The following is a 12,502-nucleotide window of genomic DNA, read 5'->3' as shown; positions in this document are numbered from 1 at the left end:
ATGTGATTATTTTAAAGGGTGGTGATTCTTTTCTATACCTACTGTACATCAGAGGTGCTTATGTCCCCATTTATCTTCATCAGTGCTTTCTGGGTTTTACCCTAGGTGAGCAATATGTGATGATTCCCTTGGGCCTGTCTATGGCTCTTAGTATCTTTAAGCCGAGCAAGTACCAGAGAAAAGACTCTTAGAATTTCTAGGGTATCTACGTTTTTGAGGTACCTGGATGACCTACTGTGGAGAGCCCAATTCTATCCCACAACATTCAATAGACAGGTCAGTTGTCGCAGGCCTTTGGCTAGATCCTTAACCTCCAACAATCCACCATGACTTTTACACACCCTGGACCTCATCCTGGATAGGTTTGAGTATTTCTTTTCCAACAATATTCCTGTTGCTGAATCTCGGTCATGGACACTCCTGTCTTGTTTGTACTTTAGTGCCATTTTGCATGAAGGTCCTGAACCTGATGGTGGCCTCCTTTTTTGAGGCAGTGTTGTATGATTCGATTCACTTAAGGCTGATAAAGCACGGTATCCTGGCAGCTTGGGACAAACTGACTTCTCTGTATCAACCCATGAGGCTGTCCAGCAGATGTCAGACACTCTAGCATTGTGCATATTTAATCTGGTGCTGGAGTTGGGAAAGTCTTTTCTTCCATTGTTGACTTGGATGGTTCTTACGATGGATACCAGCCTCTGGGGCTGTGGTGGTATCCTCAGGACAATAACCGTGTAAGACACTTAATCAGTGCAGGAATTTTGACTTCTCATCAATATTTTGGAACTCAGAGCTTTTTACCTCGCCATTTGGAAGTAGACATACTGCCTTCAGAGACTTCTGACTCAGGTTCAATCAGACTATGCCACCAACAACCACCAGGGCAGAACCAGATGTTGGGCTGCTCAGACAGAAGCAGAAAATATGTGGAAATCTGGCAGGTAGATCTTCTTCACCAGCAGCCTGACTCAGGAGAGTGGTCTCTACACCTGGAATTATTTTGGGACATTTGTCAGAGAGGGAGGGGGGGTGCAGCGGACTTGGATGTATTGGCAAACCCAATTCAACCACAAGGTGGATAGGTTCTTGTCTCAATCGAACGGACTGCCTTCCTGGGGACTCCATGGCATCAGTTCTCCCTGATGTATTTACCCCCCCCTTCCCTCCAAAAAAAATCCTCCCTAGTCTGCTCCAGCAGATTAAGTCAGAGGGTGTTCTAGTGATTCCAAACTGGCCAAGAATGACTTGGTATGCAGATGTCCCTGGAGTTCTAGTGGATGTTATGTGGCTGTTTATAAAACATCTACTGTTTCAGGTTTGATGTTCCATCCTGCTGCTTGATCTGACTTTAAGTCCTGAGAGATAGAGGTCTGTGTGAGTGGGTCAAGCCTATGCCATTAGGTGCCAAAAAATCTATTGCAAGGTTTACTTTGCCTGGTGTAACTAGCAGAAGGTTAGACCTTGCCAGTATCATGTGGGAAATACCTTGGCTTTTCTTCAGTCATGGTTGGATCAGCAGTTGGGAACATGTTGCATGTTCCATCTGTATTTAGGGTGGAACATGTAACATGTTCCAGCTCTTGCACCCTTTCCACCTGATCCCTGTCCCAGTGTGACAGCAGGCGGGGATCCTCTCCCCGCACCCACTATCACAGTTCAAACACATTGCTGCTGTGTGGGACTCCGCCCACTTGGCTGCTTCATTCATTCACTGTTTCTTGTGAATGGATAGACCACAACTACTGTGAGGCAGCGTGGCTGATGAATTCACTTTGAGCGCCCGGATGAGTGCCCTTGTAGTACATTCACAAACCCTGCAGCTTTGTAACTGAGTGACAACCCATCTGCAGGTACAGGCTGAAATCTGCAGGGCTTGTCTGCAGAAGCTTGACACTGTACCCCTGATCCACTGATCACGGGTGCAGTGCTTTCCAGGCTGCTGCAGGAAAAAATAAATGCACTTTTTTCCCCTGCAAAAATATGTGCATTTATTATTTTTTTTTTATCTTAAAAGATTGTTATCCTTTTTAATGGGCAAATACCAGAATTGGCTGTTCTTTTTCAAACACTGTTGTCATTTCAATCACTGATGAAGGCATTTGTACAAGGGATTGGTCATATTGCTGCCCCCACATGGTCTCTGGTAACACTGTGGGACTTGAATCTGGTACTTTGGGTGCTGCAGGCTCCCTGCTTTGAGTCCATTACAGATATATCCTTCACAGACCTTACTCTTAAGGTGGTTTTTCTGATTGTGATTACCTCTGCTAGGAGGGTGTCGGAGATTGGCGGCTTTATCTTTTAGGGAGCCTTTCTTGGTGACTCACAAGGATATGGCCATCTTTAGGTCTAAGTTTTTTTTCTCTGCTAAGTTGGTTTATTCCTTTCACATTTCCCTGTATCTTGTTCCACAGCTGCTAGGTGGATCTGTCGGGTTGGGCCTACTCAGCCAAAGATATAGGGTTCCTCCCTTTCCAGTGATTGCTCACTTTACTAGATCTGTGAGTGCATCCTGGGCTTTTCAGCTTAAAACCTCTGCAAACACAGATTTGTAAGGCTACCTCCTGTTGGCTGGTTTTGTTGCTGTTTTACCAGCTCCTTTTTTGTTGTTGCTTTCGGATGTCCCAGTTGCCTCTGAATCTGCCTGTCTTGAACTGTTTGAACAAGAAAATGGAATGGGATTTCTGACTTGGTAAAATCCATGTTTAAGTCAATTCATAAAGTCCATTCACCTAAACATACCTGCCTAAAACCCAGTCTTCTTTAAATCTGCCTGTGTCCTGTACTCTACTCCAAGAAATAGATTTTACAGGTAATTTTAAAAATCCAATTTGGCCAAAAAAAAATCCCATAACAAGACCTATTTCAGTTCACCAAAATCTGGTAAAGCTATAAGCTTAATTTACCCACACGTTTTTAAAATGCCTTTGAAAAGATTTTTGTATTGGAATTCTTGACTCTACCCACCTACCATGGGCCACACTCCTTTGAATGATGAATTATAGATAGCAGCTGTAGGAGTTAGACTTTTGTTGATGCAAAAAATGTAGTGAACACCCCAAGGCTGAGGTTGGAGGGGACTTAGACCTGGGATCCCTAGAGAAGATATTACTTGGAGTCTCAACAATCAAAAGATATAAAAAGTTTGTGAGGGATTCAACACACATGCATCTTTCTTCTAGAACCAAACCTTGGTGGACTGACTTTAAATTAATTTACAAAACTGCAATTAATAAAGAAAGCCTATTTGTTAGGAAAATCAATTGTTTTCTGTTGTATCCTTTTGTTCTCTAGGTCCTCATGAGACTTCACACATAGCCATAGAAATGGACACATAGTTACTGGCAAAGTTGAAGCTGTAAATGCAAAGATAAGGTATGTGTGTTATTCTATAGATTATATGGTTTAGGCCTCATTTGCACTGGCAGTGTCAACCCTGTGTTTTATGTGTTTAGAGGACATTTCTAAATGCATATAAATGCATGTAATGATTTCTCATTGATATCATTAAATGTTTATTTCGAGCTATTTACCTATGTTTAATGAAAATAGAATTCTTTATGTCCAGGATCTGATTGAAAACTCTAAACCAGGGGTCTCCAAACTTTCTAAACAAAGGGCCAGTTTACTGTCCTTTAGGGGGGTCGGTCTGTGGCCAATGGGAGTTGAAATTGTCCTGGTGTCAGTGGAAGTAAACAATGCATTTTTGGTATTAGGGGGAGGAATAGTGCCCCATTGCTGATGTCAGAGGGCAGAATAGTGTCCTGTTGGCGTCAGTGGGAGAAATAGGGCCCCATTGCTGATGTCAATAGCAGGAATTATTCCCCATTGTTGTGTCAGTTGGAGGAATAGTGTATTGAATCAGTGGGAGGAAAGTGCCTCAAGGACCTGATAAAGGCAAGCAAATAGCCGCAGTTTGGTGACCACTGCTCTAAACACAACTAAACCCACTTCAAAGCAGTAATATATAAACACAGAAAACATGAACTGGGAAGCCTAGAGGTTGTTTATACTTGTCAAATGTCTGTGTAGAAATCATTGAGCTTGTCATATATGAAGAATTTAGTAGTGTTCTTTTTATCACCATGTTTTATTGCTAAAATGTCTTTTGTATGCCTTTCTGTGGTCCTAAAATGGATGCCTTTGTTCTGTATCCAATATGCATATATGCTTGGAGTTGGAAAAATTTAACACAACTTTACTGTTAAAAAAAATACTTTCCAGATAACTTTTCCAGGATTTAAAAACACTAAAGGGTGGAAGTGTGAAGGAAAAAACAGAGTAAATGCATACCCCTTGTGTCAAAAAAGATGCTCGGATATCACAGATCTCAAAAACCACTATCCGACCTACTGCTCCAATCCACACATTCAGAACAAAACACCAACAGTAAAATAATGCTAAATGAGTCCTGGGTGCAATAATATGTGGCCAAAACCAATAAGAAGGAATAGAACACAGAAAACAAAGGCTAGGCTGACGCCTGAGTCTTTTTAGTTCATTTCACAAATGCATCCACAAATATGCACTACAATCCATCTTACCTTATTTCCTTGGGGTCCTGATCACGTCTATGCAGTTTCCTGCAATGTTTTTAGAAAGGTGCAGGGACTTTTTTTTTTTTTTTTTACACAGAGCATGGTGCATTTTTGGCTCTATGGACTTCAATTAAATTGCAGTACAAAACATCTTCATGCGTTTTTCTTGTGTTCTTTTTGCATGACAACAGACAACATCTCCTTGCAATATCAAGACTCCACCCCCCTCCCCCCAAAAAAAAACCGCACAAAAAAAACACAAATTGCATTGGAAAATGCACTGCAAAACACGCATTAACGCACATTCATGGACACGAACCTGGTCTAAGCATCTGCAATACCACAGTCAGAAAAAAACAATAAAATACACATAAAAAGATGGGTAGTCCTGAATCCAGACATCACACACTAACACTAAACACTGGTCTGCAGCCGCATAAGAAGGAGAGGAGAGCTTCAACTGTGTAAAATACAGGGAAGGGAGAGACACAGCGCACGACCATACTTCGGTCAACACTCTTACATTTACTTTTAATAAAATTTCAACATGCATCATACTGCACTATGATTGTATGCTGTGTCTCTCCTTTCCCTGAAGTGTAAATGAAGCCTTATAGTTTTTTACATGCCTGTAACATCACTGCTTTTAAGTTAAGGATAAAAAGTGTGTGAGAAAATAGAGAATGCGTCAATTAACATACAACCTGTTTTGGGCTACTGAACGCATTACAAACTACAAATATTTGTACCCGTTAGTGAGAGTAATGATGCCTTTACAGTAGACGAACTATCGTTCAAAAAACTGTAATTTGGACAGTACATTTGTTTTTCATCCAGTTAATGGGCACAAATCGATAATCGGTTTTGACATTTTTGAGCCAAAAAAATCGAAGCAATAGTTTGGAAAACTGCTGCCAAGCGAACAATACATTGAAAGGTTAATGTTTTTCTCGCTTGTTTAAAAAGCAAACTGTTTCGTACTGCACACATGTGACAAAACAAACAAAAAACTGAATAATTTATGTCCATTAATTGATTTATCGTTTGAAATTCAGTCATTATATGATGGCAATATTGTTTGCGCTCATGGTCAAATGTTCATTATTTGAAACAGAGTTCGAGCACTAGACTGGTTTCAGTCACATTTGTGGGTTACAGTAAGGCACAGTTGGCTGTTTGGTGTATCACTATGCCATTTTTGAATGTCACCCCAACACACTTTGCAAACATACACCAAAAATGTGTGCAACTGTGTGTTGTGGTTTTTTGAATTTCTTAAAAAAAAAAAAGTCATGCAAAGGGGGATCTGTTTGCCTTGATGCAGTGCACATTAATACACAGAATACTGCACATTAATATACATGCACTATCGCACCGTAGCATACCACGCCATTGTGAAGAGGGCCCTAATGAATGGCCAAGTCTTGTAGATTTGCATTATTCTGTAGAATTTCCCTGTGGTTTCAGCTGAATGGCTGTATATATGTAGTTGTTTCTTAGAAAAATTTTGTGACATTTTTGGTAAGGTGATTTTTGCTACAGACAAACACTGACAGAAAACATGGTCTGTACAACTAGAATTTTAGCCATTTTCCCTGTGAATGATATTTTTGCATGCCTACTATTACTGATCTGTGCAGTTGTCACACTTTTTTTTTTCTCCTGTTCCAGTTTTATTTGGTGCTGTTGCGTAGGAGAGATTTATAGAGGGAAAGAAAAATAAATGTCACTCTGTGTTGACCTTGGCAACCAGCTGAGATGTCTGCTTACATTTTCAAACCTTTGCTAGAATGAATAATGGCACTTGGAGTTTGGTTTTTGTGACAAGTTGTGGACTCAGGCTTATGAGTTAAAGCTTTGCTCGTAGGACAATTTCCATGCGTGCTTTTGTTTTATATCGATTGAATAAAAGCTTAAACCTGAAGCAGAACTAAAAGTAGGAATATTTACCTCTGCTCCAATGGTCTTCCACCTGACGGAAATGTGAACTGAGTTGCTATATATTCTGCAGAGGAAAATGAACAGGCAAGTAAGTTTTTTGTTTCTTTTTTTTTTTTTGTTTTCTGGAATAAAATAAAGGCTGCCTGGTTAGAAATTTACACTCTCTGGGGGTGAACAGTTGACGTCTAGCATTGGCAAAAAAAAAAAGAAAAAAGCTGAACTCTGAGTGAAACAACAAATACCTCTGCAGTGGAGCTTCCTCTGCACTGCAAGGGTTAATACTTGTTTTTGCCCAGGATAATAGTAGAACTTTTATTTGCCGAATTCCTCCCTTCCTCAGCAACTGGTACTCACTTCTTCTGACACTCCAGGTTGTGGGCGGTCCTTTGGTGTCCTCACAAACATTGTAGGTCTATTGCCACTGATTGATCAGTTAACCATGCAGACCTGGGGATTTAGGCCGCAGTGTGACAACCCTGGTGGGTAAGCTGTGTGTGGTAAGAGCTGGTTCTCTGCAACATCATCCAGGAAGTGATGTAAATCTATTGGGCCTCTTTTATGAGCTGGTCTATGAATGTTCTCTCCTCACGCAGGTCACATGCTGCAACAAGGTGGGGCAAATCGCCAAGCCTCTTGGAGTAATGAGTTACTAATAAATATTGTGACCTATGGGGTCTAGTAAAATGAAAATTGTAAGTTAAACCCACTAGTGATTTCAAATACCTTCAGTAAGGTTGCATCTCAGTTTGAAGACACAACTAGTAAGCTCTTCAGACTTTCACTGTGGATGTATTATTATTATTATACAGGATTTACATAGTGCCAACAGTTTGCTCAGCGCTTTACAATATAATGGGAGACAATACAGCAACAATACAGTTCAATACAAGAGGGATAGGATCTATTTTATCATGCCCCCTGGATTTGTTTATTTTTGCCAGTTGGGTTACACGTTTGATGTCTGCTAGTGTGCTCCCACTCCCGCCTGGGGACTTTATTGTTGCTGTGTCACCCTCATGCACCCCTGTCTATTTTTGCATTAATTTTAATATTTCAAATTGCTTCCAAGAGCTCCTGAATAAGCGGTTCTGAGACATGTCAAGCCAAGATATGAAAAATGGAACCTCCAGACATGACAATTGAACTGTTATGGCATAAATCACGATTATGGGGGTATCCCTCTCTAACTTGCAGGTTGATGGTTTTATTGTTATGTGCATTATCAAGACTTTTTACAAAAGTAGTTTTAGGCTCCATGCATCCAAGATATTATCAGCAGTTTTTTTTTCTGCTCCTAGAAGCTAATAGTGTTTATCCTATGTGTCCATGCACACTATTTTATGCTAGAAGTGTTTTTTTGTGAAGCTTCAGCGTTTAGGAGCAGAAAACAAAATTTCTCTTTGTAGAGTTTCTGGGAGCGTGTTCTCGTCAGAGAAAAAAAAAAAAAGAAAAAGATAAACGCTCCTAATAGCTTTTTTTTTTTTTCTTTTTCCCTAGCGTGTTTTTTTTTTTCCTCTTCATGTACTGTAAAAATGCTAATTAAGCCCTAACGCTCCTAAACCGCTGCTACAAGCTGGAACAAAAACGCTATTATACATATTTATACAAAATAAGTGGGTCCAGCCTATGGCCACAAGAAAGCTGGGAGGGAGTCTTCAGATTCCCTACACAACATGTATCAGGTGGTTTTCTTTTTTTTTTTTTCCTGCTCTCTTGAAAACACTAGTGATTTTTTTTCCTGCCTCTAAACTCCTGTAAACACTTATTGTGTGCATGGAAATGTGGGTTAACATGGAGGGGAGTATTGAGGAAGAGGGGAAAAAAGAAAAAGCTCAAATGCCTGTAAAATTGGCGGTTTTTTTAGCTCAAGTGTGCATGAAGCCTAAATATAAAATCCTATTGCTAGCATACAATTCAACTATTTCAACATGTGCTGCCACCTGAAGACCGTTAGTGATTGTAAAGATATATATATATATATATATTTTATATTAAAATAACATGTTTTACTTACCTGCTTTGTGTATTGGTATTGCACATAGCGGCTCTAAACTTTCTCTTCTGGGTTCCCCCACGGACGTTGCCCGCTCCTTCTCTTCGAGTGCCCCATAGCGAGCCTCATTCCACAAAATCAAATGCCTTTGCTGCATCCAGGCTCACTATAATCCTAGTGCCCACCCAGTCATAGGAGGCTTATACATTTATGAAGTCTTGTGTTAAGTGGACAGGAATAGGTGGAAAATCTATCAATGAGGACAGTGGTTTCTAGTCACAGCTGTCAAAACACTTCCCTTACCTTGGAAAGATTTTCTCTTGCTTGTATCTACTCAGGAGAGGAAGTAAAAGGAAAACCTCCCAAGTGGGACACAAGTGGGGGGGGTGTGGAGAGGAGTTTTATTTAATTGTGTAAAAGGTGACATTTTGCTGAAGTTTGGAATTTACGGGGAATTAGGTGTTTAACATCTTTATCACAATGTTGTTTACTAAAGTTGACTTTCTGAAATTCAAACTCGTAGGCCTAAAATATTTCCTTCTCTTGCATTTTAGGGGTCAGAATACTGGAAAGGTTTGCAAATAGCATCCAAGAGCCAATATCCAAGGCACCCTTGCTCCACATGCAAGGCAACAGCTTTAGAACGCCATCCCCAGGAGCCACTCCGGCTGTGACGCTGTTGGACAAATCTGCTGCTTAAGTTGGGAAATTATTTGTATTTGGTGGGTGGGAAAAAGGAATATGCGACCAATCGGTTTTTTTCTGCACTCTGAGAATTCTTTCTATGCAAGAGGAGTTTCAGTAACAGAGTGATTTTCAGTATGTACTTTTTTGATATTCTAATTTATTGGTTGTTTAGCCAGTTGGCGTTTTGTATAAATACAGTTTACTAACCATTTTATGATGGAGGGTTATTTTCATCTAGTGTTTCCTGATGGCACATAATAAGTTGGAGGTCATTTTCTGAGTTGTAAATGAGAATTTGCACTGTAAACTCATGCTTATCTTCTCCACATTTTCCCACAGCCTCATGCTCCCTTTGTATACCAGCTTTGTCTCTGCTTTGAGGTTACAAATGACAAATACTAGGCTTAAAGTGTGTTTTTCATGTTTGCAGCCTAATTGGAATAACACCTACTTACATTTTGTTAGATGTTTCCATTCACATAGCAGAAAACTGCTGCTTACCTTTTTACTTGTTTAAAAATCCTACCTAACTTTTTCCTTCTATATTGGGTGCTGGGGAGTTAGGTTTTCTTTAATTAACCCTATCTGTACTGTACTCATCATTTTTAAATACTGTCCTAAAAAGGATTGAAGATCTCAAGGCTCGGGTGCTACATTGTATGGTAATGCAGTTTTGAAAGAAACTGTCCCATAATTGCCTATTTTGGTTTGCTAAAGCACAATAGAAGTTGTCTGTAGTATCTTATGTATAAAACCTGCTTTCAGGAAGCAACAAGAAAGCTAAAAAATATTTCATTAAATTCATTTTGACATGCTGTGTAAATAGGAACACATAGCAGTCAGTAGGTGTTTCTCAAATCTGACAGGCCTTTGGTGTTGAAATGCAACTTTGCCCAAAAACATGATTTTAACTTTTAGTATTCATATAGCTGGTGTGTGGAAGGGAGATGATAAAGCCATGACCAGTAAGAATGTCAGTCATTCCTGTACCAAAACGTAATCATCTGCTGCTCTAATTGCAGAAATTACACAATCAACAAGTGAAAGAGGACTTCAGTTTGTTTCACATTTGTGCTTTGGTTTGTCAATAAGGAAAATCTGTCCAACACGGTTTATCCCCCCCCTTTTTTTTTTCTTTGTCAGGAATGAAGCGGGCAGAAAATAAATCTTTTAAATGAGTCATTTTTCACCTTATGCAAACTTTTCATCATGCTGGAAGACAATGTAATTAAAGCTGCGTATTAGGTTAGAAACTGGTTACTGATGTTTGAATGTTCACTGGATTAACTAGAAACTAGGTCCAGCATAGGATATTAGTAATGTTTGTATGCTGTAAGCTGCCAGTATTCATGGTTGCTGTGCATCGACTTAATTACCTCTTAAAGGAGGATCTGTTCATGTAGGTGAATGTGCTTTGTGCGTGTGCTCCTTTTATGGAGCCTTGTATTTTTTTTACCATGTGTAAGTACCTGTTTGCTAAATTGTGCATATTTTGTAACTTTCAAAATGTTTCAGAGCTATATCATTTAATGCCCGGTGACCTTGTTACAGTTCTGAATGCTTTGGAAATAACACATTGCCATCATCAACTTGACCAATAGCTGCCAGCTATTGTTTCAATCTGCTGAAAGGTTGTTTGTGATTGGTTGCTAGGGGTTATAGCATTTTCTACTGCAGTTAAATAAGTTCTGTTTTTGCTTTCACAGTAACTGAAAAGTGGAACAGGTTTTATCTATGCGGCTCTGTAAATTCAAGCTTTGAAGCCTCAGTTTTGACTGCAAAATATGCAAACATGTTTTTGCTCTGTATAAGTTTGGATTTTAAAAGGATTTGCCTCAGTTTGATCAATACTGCATTAATATACATCAGCAGTCTGACTAAAGCCATTTATGTACGTCCATCTAAAATACAATTTTATACAATATTTAGTGGATTTTCATAAGGCAGCACTACTTTATGTATTCATAGCCTACAAATGGGAGATGCAAGTTATTTATAATGCACCACTATATATAATACGCATATATTTTGTGGACTGAACCCAAAATCATTTGGAATTCTGCCAAACAATTAGCTACAAAACATGACTATCAAAATATAAATCTGGCTTCATGAATATTTATCATGCAGTGTGCTTCAGTCATGCCAGTCATTCTGCGTAAATCAGTAAGTGGCATTCTGATAAATGCTAAGTGCAGAAAAATGGTTTTAAGTGACAGGTGCACTTTAAATATCAAACATCATGTGGTCATTCATGTTATGATTAGTGCTCTTACAAAGAACAGGAAATGCAACAAATATTTTTTTATTTTTTGTACAGTTTTTATTTTTACACTCCTGCAAGGCATTTTTAAGGACCAACACTCTTTATTTCCATAATGTTTTGCTGGATTTGCTGCCTGCCGAATAAAATGAAGTCTAATTTGTAAATATTTAGTGTGGTGTTTTTTATTTCAGATGCACTTTTACATTAGTGGTTCTTTGCCTCAAAATAGGAACAGGTTAGCCTGCCTAATGTCCAGGGGCAGTTAAAGGCACAGTCCACCTTTTGCAAAAAATAGTAAATGCAGCAACAATAATTCTATGACTAATGTATAATGACTACTTTTTTGCATCAAAGCTTGCAAAGCATTACACTTGCAATCAGTGTATCGTGGGTGCAATGCACGACCTCCTGCAGAGTTTACCCCCTTCCCTGGTCTCTATGAAGGTATCGACCTGTTACGAGGATGAAGTAGTACTGAATGATGCAGCTGTGCATGGCGTAAAAAAAATAGACTTTTACTGTACTCCAGGATATGGAATGTACAAGCAAGGAGGCTGGATATTCATAGACCCTGAGTTATAGACTGCAACCTTCATGTGATTGGACAATGGCAAAGCTTTTAGACACGTCCCTTGGGTATACCTTGGGATTTACAGGAATGTCAAAATTCCTTTTATTCTAATTGTACAGTACAGAACACAAGCAGGATATTATTAGACCCCGGGATGTCCCTGAGCAATGATTAAGAAGGTTGAGCTACAACAAGATCAACATAACCCTGCCAGTTATTCAAGTAAAACAGAAACCCTAGTCACAGTTTTCATGAAAGAACTGTATCCACAGAGGTGTGGACATCCATCTATTAGATCTTGGAGAATGTGTTAACTGAAGACCAGGTGGTTGGCATTACAAAAGCTAAGCAACAAATGACTGATGGCTGAATGCCCAGGAAGCCCACACCAATCTGGTAGAGTAAGTACCTCAAGGGTACTGGTGGTATTGCATCTTGTGTAGATTTATATGCTCTAACAATTAGGAAATGACCTCTGGCAGCTAAGTGCCTGAGTATGTGTACTA

At 39.4% G+C, this 12,502-nt stretch overlaps 1 protein-coding gene across 1 annotated transcript in view; it reads left to right on the top strand.

Moving 5' to 3' along the window:
* ZDHHC15 (zDHHC palmitoyltransferase 15) overlaps nt 1–11,589 on the top strand; it is a 51,405-nt gene extending 39,816 nt beyond the window's left edge. The window contains exons 11-12 of the mRNA XM_089685213.1: nt 3,295–3,375; nt 9,027–11,589. Coding sequence (XP_089541339.1) covers nt 3,295–3,338 — 44 coding nt within the window. The 3' untranslated portion in view covers nt 3,339–3,375; nt 9,027–11,589. The remainder of the gene's footprint in view (nt 1–3,294; nt 3,376–9,026) is intronic.
* The last annotated feature ends 913 nt before the right edge of the window (nt 11,590–12,502 follow it).

The sequence above is a fragment of the Staurois parvus genome, unplaced genomic scaffold, assembly GCF_062004578.1.
Source record: "Staurois parvus isolate SC_StPar_1 unplaced genomic scaffold, SC_StPar_1.0 ptg000365l, whole genome shotgun sequence".
Lineage (NCBI taxonomy): Eukaryota > Metazoa > Chordata > Amphibia > Anura > Ranidae > Staurois > Staurois parvus.
Note: the sequence above shows the minus strand (reverse complement) of the source record. Positions and strands in the feature narration are given on the sequence as shown.